This window comes from Acipenser ruthenus, chromosome 55 (assembly GCF_902713425.1).
Source record: "Acipenser ruthenus chromosome 55, fAciRut3.2 maternal haplotype, whole genome shotgun sequence".
Lineage (NCBI taxonomy): Eukaryota > Metazoa > Chordata > Actinopteri > Acipenseriformes > Acipenseridae > Acipenser > Acipenser ruthenus.
This window is the reverse complement of record NC_081243.1, coordinates 699078-718396: the sequence shown is the minus strand read 5'-3', so window position 1 is coordinate 718396 and position 19319 is coordinate 699078. Positions and strand designations below refer to the sequence as shown.

Genomic DNA, 19319 nt, shown 5'->3' with positions numbered 1-19319 from the left:
TATGTCATTGTGTTCTTCTTCTTCTTCTTCTTCCTCTTCCTCTTCTTCCTCCTCTTCCTTCTCTTTTTCCTCCTCCTTCTTCCTCTTCTTCCTCTTCCTCTTCCTCTCCTTCCTCTTCCTCCTCCTCTTCCTCTTCTTCCTCCTCTTCTTCCTCCTCCTTCTTCCTCTTCTTCTTCTTCTTCCTCGTCGTCTTGTAATTTTGTTTCGTTTTTTGTGTCAGATCCTGGTTGCGATGGAGCAAGTTCAAGAGTCACTGCCCAAGATCGAGCGGAGTGCGTCGGAGCCGTCTCTCCACCGCGCGGTACACTCCGAGGATCTCAACTCCCTGCTGCTGAACACCACACGCCTGCTGCCACTATGAGACCATCTCCCTGCAACACAGCACAACCAGAGAGCTGCCACTGTGAGAGACTATCTCCCCGCAACACAGCACAACCACAGAGCTGCCACTGTGAGAGACCATCTCCCTGCAACACAGCACAACCAGAGCAACCCCCAACTCAACACACCACAACCAGACCAGAGCAAACCCCAACTCAACACAGCACAACCAGACCAGAGCAAACCCAACTCAACACAGCACAACCACAGCCAGGAGCAAACCCCAACTCAACACAGCACAACCAGAGAGCTGCCACTGTGAGAGACCATCACCCTGCAACACAGCACAACCAGAGAGCTGCCACTGTGAGAGACCATCACCCTGCAACACAGCACAACCAGAGCAAACCCCAACTCAACACAGCACAACCAGACCAGAGCAAACCCAACTCAACACAGCACAACCAGACCAGAGCAAACCCAACTCAACACAGCACAACCACAGCCAGGAGCAAACCCCAACTCAACACAGCACAACCAGAGAGCTGCCACTGTGAGAGACCATCACCCTGCAACACAGCACAACCAGAGAGCTGCCACTGTGAGAGACCATCACCCTGCAACACAGCACAACCACAGAGCTGCCACTGTGAGAGACCATCACCCTGCAACACAGCACAACCAGAGCAAACCCCAACTCAACACACCACAACCAGACCAGAGCAAACCCCAACTCAACACAGCACAACCAGACCAGAGCAAACCCCAACTCAACACAGCACAACCAGACCAGAACAAACCCCAACTCAACACAGCACAACCAGACCAGAACAAACCCCAACTCAACACAGCACAACCAGACCAGAGCAAACCCCAACTCAACACAGCACAACCAGACCAGAGCAAACCCCAACTCAACACAGCACAACCAGACCAGAACAAACCCCAACTCAACACAGCACAACCAGAGAGCTGCCTCTGTGAGAGACCATCTCCCCGCAACACAGCACAACCACAGAGCTGCCACTGTGAGAGACCATCACCCTGCAACACAGCACAACCAGAGCAAACCCCAACTCAACTCAGCACAGCACAACCAGAGTAAACCCCAACTCAACACAGCACAACCAGACCAGAGCAAACCCAACTCAACACAGCACAACCAGACCAGAGCAAACCCAACTCAACACAGCACAACCAGACCAGAACAAACCCCAACTCAACACAGCACAACCAGACCAGAACAAACCCAACTCAACACAGCACAACCAGACCAGAGCAAACCCCAACTCAACACAGCACAACCAGACCAGAACAAACCCAACTCAACACAGCACAACCAGACCAGAACAAACCCAACTCAACACACCACAACCAGACCAGAGCAAACCCCAACTCAACACAGCACAACCAGACCAGAACAAACCCAACTCAACACAGCACAACCAGACCAGAACAAACCCCAACTCAACACAGCACAACCATACCAGAGCAAACCCAACTCAACACAGCACAACCAGACCAGAGCAAACCCAACTCAACACAGCACAACCAGACCAGAGCAAACCCCAACTCAACACACCACAACCAGACCAGAACAAACCCAACTCAACACAGCACAACCAGACCAGAACAAACCCCAACTCAACACAGCACAACCATACCAGAGCAAACCCAACTCAACACAGCACAACCAGACCAGAGCAAACCCAACTCAACACAGCACAACCAGAGCAAACCCCAACTCAACACAGCACAACCAGACCAGAGCAAACCCAACTCAACACAGCACAACCAGACCAGAACAAACCCAACTCAACACAGCACAACCAGACCAGAACAAACCCAACTCAACACAGCACAACCAGACCAGAACAAACCCAACTCAACACAGCACAACCAGACCAGAACAAACCCAACTCAACACACCACAACCAGACCAGAGCAAACCCCAACTCAACACAGCACAACCAGACCAGAGCAAACCCAACTCAACACAGCACAACCACAGCCAGGAGCAGTATAGCCCAACTCTGTCCTCTGAGATCCATTCCATGCCTTCCTTCCAATTAGTTCATTTAACCCTTAACAGCAAGAGAGAACTCCATACAACGCACTGCACTGACCTGCACCTCAGTTATTTTTTGCTAGTGTTATAATCTTGAGAACAAATGAATGCCTTTTGCTTTTGCACATAATACAATAGGACCCCGTATCTCCTCACCTTTGAAGGCTCAAGAACAGATCTTACCCTGAATAAACAATATCCATTTATTTGTATTATCACTGCTAATATATATATAATTAAGAAGGTTGACCTTTTTAAACCCACCATGAAAATACCAGCTAGGTGTTTCTGGGGTATTGGTATTATTTCCTACAAATCCACTTTAATCCTCTTGTGTAGAACATTTATAGGGACAATATCACCTGCTACCCTACCTGGGAACTGTCAGAAACTGCCGTCTGTCTGCTACGCTTGGGTCATTTGGCTTCAAGTCTTCCACGAACTCTACACAACGCCTCTTAACTTACAGACCAATAAGTTATTGTAGATTTTTTAAAAAGCATTCGGTTTCAGCGTAGCTGGATTGAAAACCAACAAACGTGCCTCTTGTCAGAGTTCGGATCAGTTGAAAGTCCCTACAAGTCTGTTTTTGCTAGCGGAATGGCAAAATATTTTTTCCAGATTGCCGCACAAGCAAATTGTGCTAGATTTCCTTTTACTGTTCTGGAAGTACCGTTTACTGTTCTGAACCTACAAAGTCCTTGGATTGTAATCCAGGCACAGATTTCGCTTTGCAGACCTAAAGAAGAAACATTCTTAAACCACCTGGTCTTGTGTGTGTGTTTCAAGGAGCTGCAACCTCAGAAACGATCTCCCCTACCCAAATAGAAATATCAGAAATGGACCTTCTAGCAAGAAGCTTCCAAATGATGTTATGCGACTTGTGCACGACCCGACTAAACAGAAGAACTCTATACTCGAAACAGGAGGAGGTTTTACGGGTTCGTGGTAGCTGGTTAATCTCAAGTCGGGTCTTCAAGGATCCCAGTGATTCAGCATCACCAGCATGGCTAGGTAGCCCATTTCGTGCCACCATGCAGGGACGTCAGTAAATAAATCTCTTTCAGAGGTTTTTTGGAGATTACAAAAGGGACCCTGTGTCATGGAGGACTGTTGTTCACCTGCTATTCCAGCCCAACTGAGCCATCGTCCCCGTCTTCTCCCATCAATTTCCTTGGGGGGGGTTATTGACCCAGCCCAGCCTTGCTTCTGAGATCCAACAGATACAACACCACGAGGAGAATGGAGGATCACTCACCACTGATTCTGTAAATACTGTGGAGGTGTTTCTTTTGTTCCAGCCCTGTTCTAAATAGTTTGATTGAACCAATTAAACCTCCATCCTTGAGCAGCCCGAGCTGATAACATTCAAATATCTTTCTCTGCCGCTGCGAAACCCTGGGAGGAAAAAAAAAAAAAAAAAAAAAACCTTTTTGGAAGAGAGAAGCAGTTAAGTAGGCATGCTGCAGTCCCAACTGGTTTGAACGTATTTCGCGATCTCCGAACCTGATCAACGCCTCGGACTAATGTATGTTTAATTTATTAAACGTTTAAACTTTTAAAAATAGATTGTTTAAAATGTTAAAATTAAATATATATATATATACATTTTAAGAAAGTTCTGTTACTTAATTGTAAACAAATAGCTTTTTATAAATTACCGCATATGTGTCTTATAAATGGGTCTTCTGATTTTCTGAGTTTGACCCCCTGCATTTCTACGCCTTTCAATATTTGATTGATCCCTGTTAAGACATTTGTGTATCTCAATCACAACTGAGAATCGCGTTAATAGTTTTTTTTCTGTGAAACAACTAAATGGGCTTTTAAATCGTAAGTCTTCCTTTTTTCATTTCAAAGCAGAAGCGACTTCATGAATACAGTCATGCTTCGTGTGCCCAGCAAAAAACATCTTTAGTTGATGATAGCTTTAATAAAGATTAGTAGCTGATTAACATGGAGCGATCTCATTTGTACGTTCTGCTTGTAAATGAAACATGAAGGCTTGGCCGAAGTTGTTTTACTGGGGGAAAAAAACAAACCAAAAAAAAACCAGGTAGTGTTTTAAATTCTTCAAGGAGAGTAGAAAAGTCTGAAACACTGAAAACCAGAAGCCCTAAATATAAAGAAATGTATAAAAACAGCGAGGCAATATGAAAAATGAACAGCGTCTGGTGTACGATGATGGTCTGTTCTGATTAGAGGGTGGGTATTAATTGCATTTATTACAGAAATGTTCAAACCGTGCTAGAATCCAAATCGCTAATCTATCCTACTTACTGGATAAAAGAGACATGTTCGCACCAGACTGAATTTATTCCAAGTACAGTACCGCGTTAATTCTCATGACAATATTTAGTTTAAAAAAAAAGAATTTTAGAAATAGAAATAGTTTGTACTTGTCTGACTAAATTATGTTCATTAGTTTTTACGTTTGTCATGCAGTGATTACTGTTTTGAACTATCGAGGATCCTTGGTGTCTCAAAATATAATCGTAATCCTCCCCAGGTGTGTTGAATTAATTCCTAATTAATGGCAGATCATGTATTTTACTCGGACTCGTTCTCGAGTGCCTTTTAGTTCACGAAGGTGTTCTGGTCCTGATTGATTTGAGGTATTATTAAGGGCAGCTGTGAAATCCCTGAATTAGTGGGCTTTTTTTTTCACCCTTTCTTGTTGTAGATTATTCACTGAAGTTACAAGACTTAATAGTATTATTGTGTGCGACGGCTGGTTAAAACTCAAACGCTTCGTTTAAAGCTGTGCTTTTGTTTAATCTCGTATAGATTGCAGTGATTCTGCACGGAGGTCTTGTCGCTCCAGTGTGTTCGGATTCCATCATGTTCTTCATGTAGTGGTCTTGACAAATTTGTGCCGGTAAAGAGCCTCTTGAGCCTTCAAATACTAAACTGAAAACACACACCTGCTAGATCATAGTGAAGCCCAGAGAGATATGGTAAAGTAACCGTGGAATAAAAAAAAAAAAAAACTGTGGTAAACTTTTAGAAGTGATAACCCCAGATTTTGATAAAATGAGGTTTGAATCTTAGATCTTAGATGGGTGGTCTTTGTTTTTTTTTTTTTGTCTGAGGCCAAAGGCTACTGTGTTAGGTGCTGAACAGATTGCTGTGACAGTATGAAAGAGAAGCTGGTTATTGATGATGATGATTAGAGACTGAGATGAGGGCGCATTACCGTGAGTCACCACACAGGGGGGTGTCACTGTTGGGTACAGCAAAGATCTATTTAAATGAGAGCAGGTGAAATACATTGTACATAGTATATTAAGTACAAAAACACAACCAGTGTGATTTATACATGTTTTTTTAAAACATGTATTCGATTCATTTCTGAAATTCTTTCAAGACTAAATTATACAGTTGGCCCTCAAGTCATGTAAAACCAGATTGTCCAGTTCACAGGGGGTCTGGACAAAATATTAGACAAGACTGCAGCAATAACAGGAAAAGCCAATAGGGTGCAGCCAGCCAGGCAGCGTTGATTTCAATCGCAAGGATAAACCGCTTTGAATTTCTTCAGGAAACGCCGCATTGGGAGATCAGCCACAAGTGTTTCAAACTTTGTATCCAGCCTTTGTATATATTATAGTCTGTATTGCCTCGGAGGAGGGGAGTGTTGTATTGGCCACTTTATTATGTCCTGTATCTAGTATTGGTTGGGGGCCCTCTTTGCCTGGATCGATTATGTTCATATAGTTATTATTTTTTAAATCCTAAAATTCCAGGTGATGCAGAACTTTTGGCCAGAGCTGTCGACTCCACAAAGTCCTGGGAGGTGTCTAGAGAAAGCCGTTAATGTTTCACAGAATTACAGGATCGTGACGACAGATGCGTTTAAGTTCATCCCAGACGTGCTCAGTTGAATTGTGACATCACCGTCAGGGTTCAGCGTTATTGGCTGGATCAGCAGTGATGTTTTGAACAATTTGGCCTTCCATAGTAATCTAGGGACCCAGGGTATACCAGGGGAACATGCCCCACACCATATTTGGGAACATGTGAGACAATAGATTTGAGTTGTATTGTGCTTTACAGGGTAGGATCCCTGGATATCGCATAGATCTTTTGTTTTTGAAGTCAACGTAATGTAACAAGAGTACTGTATTTGAATAGAAAGTGTTCTATTTCTTGTGATAGGTGCAATTAATCTGTTTTTATCGTTATTATCGGGCAAGTTTTGGGGGTCTTAAGATGTAAGCTAGAATAGCTGACATCCAATTGTGTACAGTTTTTTTTTTTTCAATGTTATACAAAAAACTTTGTAAGAATGATTTAAAATCAGAAATCTTTTTAGTATTTTTTTTTTTTTTTTCTTTTCTGTCTTGTAAAGTAATGGAGAATACCGGATTTTATTCTGAAATAAAAAATAAAATAAAACATTTAAAAAAAAAAAAAATTGGATTATTCATTGGAATTGTCTTGTGTGCTTTTTGTAACAGGAGCGGAAAACACAGTTTTACAATTCATTTTCTAGCCTCTGGCTTCATAAAAATATGATTTCAGGATATGCTCATTTTAACAGCACCGTTAGAAATATTATTATTATTATTATTATTATTATTATTATTATTATTATTATTATTATTATTATTTATTTCTTAGCAGACGCCCTTATCCAGGGCGACTTACAATCGTAAGCAAATACATTTCAAGTGTTACAATACAAGTAATACAATAAGAGCAAGAAATACAATAACTTTTGTTCAAGTGTGACAAACCACAATTCAATAATACAGCAGATAAGTGATAGTTACATCAGGATATGATTAAATAGTGATAGTTACATCAGGATGTGATTAAATACAAAGTACTACAGGTTAAACACTTGGCAGATTACAGTATTCTGAAGTACAGGATTAAATGCAGTAAAATAGGGGGCAGATAAGAGCAAAATAAAGCACATTTAAATGAAGGGTGATAGTGTCCCAGGATACAAACAGAGGAGTTCTACAGGTGCTCTTTGAAGAGGTGAGTCTTAAGGAGGCGCCAGAATGTGGTCAAATATCTACAAAATGCAAAAGTACCGAACAAAACTGGACAGTTCTAATACTGATGTTGCTAATACGAGTAAAGAAAATATATTAAAACATGAATTTAAACTATAATCTGTATAAAACTAAACAGAAATGATCTGGCGACGGAGGGGATGAGTGTGAAACTCCTGAGAGATTGCATCGTTGATTAAAGACGCAACACTAGTTTAAGATTAATAATAGACTTTATTGATATTTTTATATATATATATATATATTTTTTTTTTGGTGTTAATTTGATAGCACAATAATGTATTTCCCATATTTATTGTCACACCTACAATTACATCGAAGATATATGTTTGTACAGATATTTATTTCATAAACAACTTGGTCACGCCAACTCATGGCTACAATTTACAGCACAACGGGCATCAAACAGACAAACACAATAATCCAAATTATGGATCTCATATTGCACTACGTAGTTTTAACATTCAGTCCAACAAATACATAAATAAATTAAATTAAATTAATAAATAAATAAAATGTGAATAAAAAAATAAACGTGATCACTTTGGGTCGATCCGAACTATATTTTCAAGGTTATGTTAAATAAAGGCATTCAAAAAGTTTTAAAAAATAAAATAACATTTAAAAAGTAGCTTTTCAAGTTAATAACTTTGGTCAGATACCAAGCCACGACTAAGTGAATTGGCGCCCCCTAGTGGTTCTTCCCGGTCGCTACAGGGACTCACTGGCTCCCTCTTGTGGCCATTGTTTAGAATACAGCCTCAAACAACAACAGAAAAACACGATCAGATTAGTCGTAAAATCTGCATAATTTAAGATTCAGTATTGTATGCTGTGTAGTAGAACTAATAATAATAATAATGCAGATTATACAAGTGTCTCTAGGGTTTTTGGTAACAAGTATAAAATCGAACGAATAATTACAAAACAATATAAATAATATATAAAGAAATTACAAAAGTAAAAAAAAAGAAATTGAAATATTGCAAACCATTCACCCATTCAACACGCAAACACTGACACAGGCACATAAAACTGGAATTCACAAGTTCATCATATTTAGCACAAACTGTACAGTACTTCATTTTGATATTACAGTAAACAGCACAACTTCAACACGTTACTTTTTATCACAAGTTTTCACATCGGATGCACAGGAGAAGGGGGGGGGGGCGTGAGGGGGACTGTATTTACAACTGGGGTGGGGTGGGGTGGGGTGGGGTGGGGGGGCAGAATTCCTTCAACGCAGGAGCAGTGGACTTTTACACAGCCAGACATAGCGATGCAAAGAAAGGAGGGCTCCATTTAAAATACTATCAGTCATATGAAGTTTACAATTGATGAACGAGAGGAGGCAACAACAACATGACTAGGTAACCCATTCCATCCCCTCACCTCTCTCTGTGTGAAGAAGAGTCTCCTTCAACAACATGACTAGGTAACCCATTCCACAACCTCACCACTCTCTGTGTGAAGAAGAGTCTCCTTCAACAACATGACTAGGTAACCCATTCCATCCCCTCACCACTCTCTGTGTGAAGAGTCTCCTTCAACAACATGACTAGGTAACCCATTCCATCCCCTCACCGCTCTCTGTGTGAAGAAGAGTCTCCTTCAACAACATGACTAGGTAACCCATTCCATCCCCTCACCACTCTCTGTGTGAAGAAGAGTCTCCTTCAACAACATGACTAGGTAACCCATTCCATCCCCTCACCGCTCTCTGTGTGAAGAAGAGTCTCCTTCAACAACATGACTAGGTAACCCATTCCATCCCCTCACCGCTCTCTGTGTGAAGAAGAGTCTCCTTCAACAACATGACTAGGTGACCCATTCCATCCCCTCACCACTCTCTGTGTGAAGAAGAGTCTCCTTCAACAACATGACTAGGTAACCCATTCCACACTCTCACCACTCTCTGTGTGAAGAAGAGTCTCCTTCTCTCTGTCCTAAGTCTATCTCCACTTCATTTCCACACTGTGCGTCCTCTGGTCCTGGTTTCTGTGCTGTGCATTAAGCACTGGCTTGGGGTTTGTCAACGCCTTTTAAGATATTAAACAATTCAATCAATTCTCTAATTCTTCTTTTCTCCAGGCTTAATAGATTCACTTCTTTCAGCCTGTCTTTGTAGTCTGGTGACTCTTTGCTGGACTCTCTCCAGAACCACACTGTCTCTGTAGTGCTGAGGTGACCAGAACTGGACACAGTACTCCAGGTGCGGTCTCACCAGTACATTATACAGCCTCATCACAACCTCCTTAGATTTGTGCTCTACACTTTTGGCTATATACCTAAGCATTATCATTTTAATTGCTGGCTGCTAACAGCACAGAGTCTATTACATATAGTAGAATTGCATTTAGTAGAACTACAAGACATTAAAGTCAGCAGTGTCATAACTATTACCCTTTATAAGCCAGAATGAGCAAACAATTCCCCTCGCGGTTTACCGTTTCGTCTTTCTTTGCCCTACCAAAAAACTTTTTCAGTTTCTCGGTTCTTTAATAATATATACATGGAGCATCCAAAAATCTCACTGCAGTTGATTGGAATTCTAGGTGTCTGGGAAACATTATGAGGGAGGTGGCTGTACAGGGTAGGCACATTTCACAAAGGGGGAGAGGGGGGGGGGGGGGGGTGATCGTAAAATACTTGGCATAGATAACACCAAGTCCTAAAGTTGGTGGAGTCAGACAGTCCGAAAGCGGGGGTCAATTTCAGGGTTGCAAAACCATTTTAAATTTCCACCTCGAAAATGCATAGTACTGGACTGAGTGACTAACGGAGAATGGGGAGCCCGGTCTCTGTATGGCAAACGGTCTGTTTGAAGAGTTTCTACAGTTGGCATGCCTGAGACCGGACACACACACTCTTTAGCAGTGGAGCAGCTTTAGGACTTGGCTTAGAGAGAGAGAGAGAGAGAGAGAGAGAGAGAGAGAGAGAGAGAAGGAGGAGGAGGCAGCCACACTGTATAAATATCTACTGACAACAGCAATGTAGGTGTGAAATTTTACACTTCAGAATGTAACGACACACGCTGGGGGTTTATTGAGAAACGGCCAATGAAATACTGATTTAAGACTGAATTAAAAATTTCTTCTGGAGGTTACTGAGTAATCTGTATTGATTCTATAAACTCGTTTCTTAGTTTTAATTAGGAATCTGTAATTTATAAAGTAGCTAAGTTGGTTTTAAAAAAAAAATTGACTATAGCATTATATATATATAATTTGTCATATGGGGTGAATGGCATCAAACACCAGTTCAATGGGTGTATTTGCAGACTGCGTTCAGCTGAATTCACTTCTGCACAGCTATGGCCAAAAAGCACATTAAAAAAATGCTTTAAATTCACAAACGAGGAGCACGACAGCAAATGGCTCCGATCGGATTGGATTGGGGCAGGGGTTTCTGTAACACTTCAAGGATGTCAAAAATTGGAAACGAAACAGGAGAGAGAGAGAGTTATTTAATTCTGTACACCCTAACCCAGGGGTGTCAAACTCCAGCCCTCGTGGGCCGCGGGGGTCTTCTGGTTTCTATGCCAACTTAAGCTCTCCATTTACTTCGTTGGTCTCTTTATGTGTTCAGTTGGACAGATGTCGTTTTTTTCAAAGTATGTTACTGTTGATAATTTAAAAAAAAGAACACACACACACTGCATTCAAGGCCTGGAGAGAAGCGTTGCATTGGGGGACCAATTCATCATAAATAATTCGACCAATTAAGTAATTGAGTGCTCGAGGGGGTTGGAATGAAAGCTAGGAGACAGTAGTTTGACACCCCAGCCCTAACCTGCTCGTAAACTGTCTTCTCGGTGAGGAGTGAGGAGCTGTCTGGTTCTGTACACGCTTTGGGAGGGGGAGGGGGGGTTAGTTTGTGTTTTTGGGGGTCACTCTGTTGAGAAGAGGCTGACGAAGGACTTGCGCAGGTTTCGGATGGTCTCTCAGTCGGAGGGGGGGTCACTCAGTTGAGAAGAGGCTCACGAAGGACTTGCGCAGGTTTCGGATGGTCTCTGCTTTCTCCTCGTCCTGGCTAAGGATTGAACGGGGACCCACCGAAGGTTCTGGAATGTTGAAGGCATTGGTAAGAGACTGCGATTTGCTAGAAAAAAGAGGGAAGAGCAGTAACAGGAGAAAAATAAACTATTAAAGTCATGCACACTCCCTGGGGAGGGAAAGTGAAAAAGAGGATCCACTTACCTGTCGAAAAAAAAAAAAAACAAAGAAAGAAAATGAAATTCAACATGCCAGGTTATGGTAATTGTTGCTAAAGGAAAGAATAATTCTTACTTTCATTAAAGGGTACATAAGGACCTTTTTATTTGATTGTGTTACATGTTCCCGTGTGTTGCTACAACTGTTTACGTAAGGTGTGTGTGGTTTTAATTTATTTATTTTTTTTACATTTTGACCACTTTTTCTTTCGAACTTTTTACATTCCACTGCCTCAAGATGGCTTCCCACGTACCCGCATGGACCTCTCGGAACTACATTTCCCATCATCCTCCTGCTCACATACTTAACTGAGGTGGCTTTACCAGTGAGCGGGGGGATGATGGGAAATGTAGTTCTGAGAGGTACATGTGAAGCCATCTGGAGGCAGGGAATGCAATTTAAAAAGTCTTAAAAAAAGCGGTCAAAATGAAAAAAAAATTAAAATTAAAAGTCCAGAGCCCTAACCACTACTCCACACTGCTGCCCTATTTCTAAAGTCTATTGATTGTTTAATCAATGCCTTTTTTCCCCCACTGTCTACAATTTACTGAGAAAAACTAGCAGACTTTCCCTCGATTCCGTTGCAAAATTCAAACCCTTACTTGAGCTGGGGCTGCTGTTGCTGGGAGGGCATTCCCATGCTCTGATCCTGGCTGGGTTTCAGGGGAGGCTGAGGCTTCTGCTGCACGGGCGGGCGCCCCCCCCCCTGCGGGCCCCCCTGCGCGGAGGGCCTGGGCTGCTGGGTGGTGGGGGGCAGGGGCCTGCCTTGTGGAGCAGGGCCCTGGGAGGCAGGTCGTTGCTGCTGGGAAGGGGGCTGTGGTCCTCCTTGGCCAGGCAACCTCTGCTGCGGAGGCCTCTGGTGTTGGGAGCCTGTCGGTTTCGGCATGGGACCGGGTCTTTGCTGTGGCTGCGGCTGCTGCTGCTGCTGCGGTTGTCTCTGCATCTGAGGGGAGCCGCTGAGACTGCGCTGGGGGGAGCTCTGAGCTGACGGGGGTCTCTGTTGAGGCTGCTGGGCCCCGGGCCCTGGCTGTCGCTGCTGGGTTGCTGTCGGGTGCCCCCCTGCTGGCCCCCCAGGGCTGGGCTGCCTCTGTTGCTGGGGTGGGAGCTGAGATGGAGGGTGCTGGGAGCTGGGACTGGGGGCTCGGTGTTGCTGTTGGGAGGGGGGCTGGTTCAAAGCTGCTGGGCTCTGACCCTGGATCGGTTGACCTTGAGGGGGGGGTCTTTGTTGGGAGGGGGGGCCCTGGCGGACTCCCTGAGGGCCAGAGGGAGGCTGTTGGGGGCCACCTATGGAAAAGATAAGTTTTTCTCTTATAAAACTAAAAGCACAGCAAAGTGTAATAAAGCATAGGGAAGCATTGTAAAGCACAGAGAGGTCTGGTAAAGCATAGGGAAGCATTGTAAAGCACAGAGAGGTCTGGTAAAGCATAGGGATGCATTGTAAAGCACAGAGAGGTCTGGTAAAGCATAGGGAAGCATTGTAAAGCAAAGAGAGGTCTGGTAAAGCATAGGCAAGCATTGTAAAACACAGAGAGGTCTGGTAAAGCATAGGGGAGCATTGTAAAGCACAGAGAGGTCTGGTAAAGCATAGGGAAGCATTGTAAAGCACAGAGAGGTCTGGTAAAGCATAGGGAAGCATTGTAAAGCAAAGAGAGGTCTGGTAAAGCATAGGCAAGCATTGTAAAACACAGAGAGGTCTGGTAAAGCATAGGGGAGCATTGTAAAGCACAGAGAGGTCTGGTAAAGCATAGGGAAGCATTGTAAAGCACAGAGAGGTCTGGTAAAACATAGGGAAGCATTGTAAAGCACAGAGAGGTCTGGTAAAGCATAGAGAAGCATTGTAAAGCACAGAGAGGTCTGGTAAAGCATAGGGAAGCATTGTAAAGCACAGAGAGGTCTGGTAAAGCATATTAAAAAACAAACCAGGGTAAACTAACCCTTATAAAAGTTTCCCACAGTAGAAACCTTAGGCTTATACTGTATATGAAACCAAAACATGAACTTAGTTTCCCCAGAAAACACACTGTACCCAAGCGCGTGATATTATCGTGTGATTGTTTCTTTCCCCCACAGTACAGCTGTAGTGACTCACCTTGCGGAGGGGGGCGCTGTTGAGCTGGGGGTCCTTGCTGAGGCCCCGGGACTGGCCGAGTCTGTGCCTGAGAGGGCTGTGGGGAAACTACCTGCTGTCCTTGAGGTTGGGGCTGAAATGAAAAAAAGGTAGTAATGTCCTTGCCACAGCTAAAACAAATGAGATACGGATACCATGAAAAAGGTAGATCAACTGCATCCAGAGTAGATAAATCAGAACATATCTAGTGCTGGAAGTTACTTTTAAAAAAAGTAATCTATTACAGTTTAGTTTTCTTCGGCACGGTTTTACATTTTACAGAGATGATGTATTTCTGTTTTCAGTTTGGCCAGGCTGCGGTTCGAAAAATATTCTTTTACGACCCAGAAAACTGACCCACTGTCTGAATAATGAACCATCCCAGTTGTAAACTATTGAAAAACTCCCCAACGCTGCTTGTAACTGCAACCGATATATTTAAAAAAAATAATAATAACTTCCCCGACATTGAGAGAGTACTTCCTTTCGGGGTGCTGTGTCCAGGGGTTAGGGTTAGGGTTACCTCAAATCATTGGTAGGTTATCGTTCGAACCTCCAAGATGGGAAGGTGATCGTGATAAAATACTGTTACAAAAAAAAATGGATACATGGGGCTTTGAACTGAATCCCCAGGAGGTTTAAAATGAAGAAATGGGGGGCTCCCGAGTGGCGCATCCAGTAAAGGCGCTCCACGCGGAGTGCAGGGTGTGCCCTATAGCCTGGAGATCGCAGGTTCGAATCCTGGCTATGTCACAGCTGACCGTGACTGGGAGTTCCTAGGGGGCGGCGCACAATTGGCTGAGCGCTGCCCGGGTAGGGAGGGCTTAGGCTGGCAGGGGAATCCACGGCTCACCGCGCATCAGCGAGCCCTGTGGCCGATAGGACGCCTGTGGTTCTGCAGTGAACTAGTTTAGGGAAGAAATGGGTGGAATTATTAATAGCTTTTTTCATCAAGTACCCATCCCACTCTAGGTGAAGGTGTGTGCTGTCGTGGGGCTTCAGGGAGGGAGCGGGGTCAGTACCTGAGCTGGCTGGGCTGGAGTGAGTCTCACTGGGGAGGGGAGAGGAGTCTTGGACAGCATCTGGTTCATCTTGCTCAGCACCAGCTCTGTGATGAGGGTTCGATCCTCATCCTGGTGGTCTCCGATGAGAGGCATGGAGCAGCCGACCATCTAGAGCAGACAGGGCCAGAGACAGGGGTCACAACACACTCCGCCCAGGGTTGCGAAAGACTCACCAGTAATCCTTTAAGCTAAAAACTTACTAGGATTTGAACGTGATTTAATACAATGGAAAATGCCATTGATATCCATTTCTATAGTTCTGTCACGACCTCTCACCTCGATGATGTAATCTTTGCCATCCTTGCCATGGAGTGCCTCCACTGCACACATATCAAGGCCCCCAAAGACGTCTGCGCAGGCGTCTACCCACTGCCTGTATCTAATGAGGGGGACAGGCAGGTATTAGGACCCCACATCCTGGCACCCCCACACTGTGATTCACACTTTTTTTAAAAATATATATTTCTCAATAAAAAAGATAAATAAACTGAATGTTTATTATTACTTGTCAGACATGGCGACTTGCTCCAGCATTGCTGACCCTGTGTTGGTTTTCCAGTTGCCAGAAATTGAAGTTCTCCTGTCGAAAGAAAAAAAAAAAAAAAACCTAGGTGCGTTTTACATTTTCTCGTGGGTTGGCCTTCTGTGTTTGCCTTACAACACATAAGAAGAACGTAAGAAAGTTTCCAAACGAGAGGAGGCCCCATTCAGCCCATCTTGCTCGTTTGGTTGTTAGTAGCTTATTGATCCCAGAATCTCATCAAGCAGCTTCTTGAAGGATTCCAGGGTGTTTCATTTAAAGAAAGTGAGTCAGAAACGAAAAATGATCAAGCCTGGTTAAAATCAGGACAGCTGGACAATATGAAAGTCAGACGGGTTGCGCAGTCACTTTTAAGTGATGAGCTGTTTGTGTTTGAGTCAGCTATTGTTATTACAGCTCTTGCGCATTGCAACAGATTTCATTTCTGCCCTGTTAGGTGTTTACGAGCATGCTGTCGGCTTTCAGTTTGGCAGAGATTTTTGCAGGCTAGTTCACAATGTGTGGAACTTCCCAGCTGGTGTCTGTAATCCTGCGCTGGGATGATGCTCTCTCCACTCTCCCTTTCATCTGTGAGAGTCTCTCAGTTTTTGCAGCAACAGAAAACGCTTTCACTCAAACAGGCAGATGAGAAATGGAAAGTTTATGCGATTCAATTTCACAATTGTTTATAGAGATCTAGGCTCCAGGGATATTTAAGGCACAAGAAAAAGCCAGAATCTGGCTAATGTTCTGCATTGAACTGGCGCGCTTATCGTTTTTGCACTTCCCATTGCGTCTGCTTTATTGGAAAGGTCAAATGGGTGCGTCAAATTCCATCTGCGTTTTTGATTTAAAACGTATTGCTTCAGCCACATGGGCTGATCGAAACGTCGCCTCGTTGTTACTTGAGGTATATCAGCTGTTTAAATTGAGTTTGAAACATACTCAAGGCTTTTACTATAAAATTTCCGGGATTTACAAAGGTCAGTATTTATTGATTTTCATCCAACATTTGGTCCAGACTTAAGCCTGTGAAAATATCGATTTACACCAGAAAACCTTAACCGCTCTCTTTATAAAGAAGTGTCTCCTAACCTCTGTCCTAAAGCTCCACTGCTCTAACGGTGTCCTCTGGCCCTGGTTTCTGTACTGCACTTAAAAGCATTGGTTTGGTTTAATCTTTGGGCAGTGTGCCTAGCCTTTCCTCTGGTCTCACATAACAATCTGTTACCTGTTGTTATTCTTTCTCAATTCAACATCATTCACCAAAATGAAAGTGTTTGCAGTGTTGCAGTCCGTTTACTGTCTGGGTATACCTTGAAGAAGAAGATGATGATGATGATGATGAAGATGATGATGATGAAGATGAAGATGATGATGATGAAGAAGAAGATGATGATGAAGAAGCAGCAGATGATGATGATAAAGAAGATGATGATGATGATGATGAAGAAGTTGAAGTTGTTTATCTTCCAGACATCTTGAGAAGATGAAAAACCAACCCACCTTCACTACTTCTCTTTGAGATCTGAACTGATCACAAATCAAGGAAGACTCACATGTACGCCTTGTAGTTGTTGCCAATCTTCTGGATGCGAACGTCGTACTTGGCATCGATGAAGGGTTCCGAAGTGGCGTAGGTCTTTGTGAGGGCGACCACGCTGGCGATGTCCTGGAAATCATACTGATTATCCACCTTCACCTGAGAGAGAAGAGAGGAGGAGAGGGGAGAGAGGGGAGGAGAGAGGAGACGGGAGGAGAGAGGAGAGGGGAGAGAGGGGAGATGGAGAGGGGAGACGGGAGGAGAGAGGAGAGGGGAGGAGAGGGGAGATGGAGAGGGGAGAGAGGGGGGATGGAGAGAGGGGGGGGGGAGGGGAGGAGAAGGGAGAGGGGAGGGAGAGGGGAGGGAGAGGGGAGAGAGAGGGGAGAGAAGAGAGGGGAGAGGGGAGAAAGAGAGGAGAGGAAAGGACAGGAGAGGGGAGAAAGAGAGGAGGAGAGAGGAGAGTGGAAAGGAGAGGGGAGGAGAGGGGAGATGGAGAGAGGGGGGAGAGGGGAGAGGGGAGAGAAGAGAGGGGAGAAAGAGAGGAGAGGAAAGGACAGGAGAGGGGAGAAAGAGAGGATGAGAGAGGAGAGTGGAAAGGACAGGAGAGGAGAGAGGAAGAGAGAGAGGAAAGGAGAGAGAGGAGATAGACACACAGGACACAGCAAAAGCAAAGCAGTGAGTTTTTGTTATGAACATCGCAGAGGGTTCTGGAAGGCTTTGAGACCACCCCTGCACTTTGATAATGTTTCACAGAACAGCCTGATTGTTAACATCTATCTCTCCCAATGATGTGCTTGTTTGGTCTCTTACCTTTCCCATGCCAGAATGAGCGTGGCCCATCTTTACCACGACTGGAAACCTAGGGGTAGTGATCTGCAAAAGAAGCAACGAGCCAATTGTACTGTAAGTGAAACATCTGAAATGCATTCCTTGAAACCGCTGGAAGACAAGACGAGAAATTAATTTATACAGATAATCTAACAGATACCACCCCACTACCCTTATAACAGTGTCCCTTAATAAAAGCACAGCAAAGTGTAATAAAGCACAGTGAAAGCATGGTAAAGCACAGACAGGTGTGGTAAAGCATAGGGAAGCATTGTAAAGCACAGAGAGGTCTGGTAAAGCATAGGGAAGCATTGTAAAGCACAGAGAGGTGTGGTAAAGCATAGGGAAGCATTGTAAAGCACAGAGAGGTGTGGTAAAGCATAGGGAAGCATTGTAAAGCACAGAGAGGTGTGGTAAAGCATAGGGAAGCATTGTAAAGCACAGAGAGGTCTGGTAAAGCATAGGGAAGCATTGTAAAGCACAGAGAGGTCTGGTAAAGCATAGGGAAGCATTGTAAAGCACAGAGAGGTCTGGTAAAGCATAGGGAAGCATTGTAAAGCACAGAGAGGTGTGGTAAAGCATAGGGAAGCATTGTAAAGCACAGAGGTCTGGTAAAGCATAGGGAAGCATTGTAAAGCACAGAGAGGTCTGGTAAAGCATAGGGAAGCATTGTAAAGCACAGAGAGGTCTGGTAAAGCATAGGGAAGCATTGTAAAGCACAGAGAGGTCTGGTAAAGCATAGGGAAGCATTGTAAAGCACATATAGGTGTGGTAAAGCATAGGGAAGCATTGTAAAGCACAGAGAGGTCTGGTAAAGCATAGGGAAGCATTGTAAAGCACAGAGAGGTCTGGTAAAGCATATTTCAGAATTTGCTTTACCATGGTAAACTATGAATAGCATAACCATTGGAAAAGCATGGGAAAACAGCAAAATCACTGGGCACATTTACAGCGGTGAATAAGGTTATTAGAATGTAACGCATATTTTAATGGAACTTAACAAACTTAAAAAAAAAAAAGGTCTCATGACCTCAGGGTAGCTATTACGTCATGTATCACGGTCAGCGAAATATTCAGCATGAATGCAATTTGAAAGAAAAGTCTTATTCCTTCGCCTTCCTGTGTGCATTGCACTTAGGCAAAAACAGAGGTGGCTAAAATCACGTTTTTTTGCAATAGCGTGCAACGTCTTCAGGTCGCGCATTGAAGTGAAAAGACTTCATTTCCCAGCGTCCCTCCTGCTTTTTCACAGCTGCCCGGTTCGGTTCGGTTCAGTTCATTTGTAAGTGGTTCTGTAACTACAGAGCGCATTGCTTCCATGCATAAGTAAATAAATACATACATAAATAAATATGACGTATTTACGTGACAGGGAATTATCACGTAAATATGTGACAACAAAGTAACGCGTCATTACGTGATAGGGAATCATCACGTGTTTGCGTGTAAGAGATACTTTTGGGGGGGGGGGGGGGAAATAAGTTTTTTGTTGTGTTCAGCAATAAATAAAAAACCACAATAAATGCTCCAATGAGAGCCCAGCTTTCCTTGCCTTAGCCAATCAGAGATAACAGAGGCGGGGAAACAGATATGCAGTTCCTCTAGTTTCCTTCCTGTCTGTGTG

The 19319-nt window shown here is 43.7% G+C and overlaps 2 protein-coding genes across 3 annotated transcripts in view; one reads left to right on the top strand and one right to left on the bottom strand.

Annotated features, from left to right (window-relative positions):
- Nucleotides 1-6654, top strand: part of LOC117401630 (serine/threonine-protein kinase A-Raf) — a 28042-nt gene extending 21388 nt beyond the window's left edge. Inside the window, exon 16 of the mRNA XM_034002406.3 lies at nt 221-6654. Within this exon, the coding sequence (XP_033858297.3) occupies nt 221-361 (141 nt within the window). The 3' untranslated portion in view covers nt 362-6654. The remainder of the gene's footprint in view (nt 1-220) is intronic.
- Nucleotides 6655-7609: 955 nt separating this feature from the next.
- The window catches only part of LOC117401767 (synapsin-1-like), a 42591-nt gene continuing 30881 nt past the window's right edge, over nt 7610-19319 (bottom strand). Inside the window, exons 6-13 of one of the 2 annotated variants that reach the window (XM_034002590.3) lie at nt 17678-17740; nt 16884-17026; nt 15310-15384; nt 15081-15183; nt 14763-14912; nt 13723-13834; nt 12236-12917; nt 7610-11520 (exon numbers count right to left, since the gene is read on the bottom strand). In XM_034002590.3, the coding sequence (XP_033858481.1) occupies nt 11379-11520; nt 12236-12917; nt 13723-13834; nt 14763-14912; nt 15081-15183; nt 15310-15384; nt 16884-17026; nt 17678-17740 (1470 nt within the window). In that variant the 3' untranslated portion in view covers nt 7610-11378. The remainder of the gene's footprint in view (nt 11521-12235; nt 12918-13722; nt 13835-14762; nt 14913-15080; nt 15184-15309; nt 15385-16883; nt 17027-17677; nt 17741-19319) is intronic. The other variant, XM_034002591.3, reaches the window with a different exon arrangement.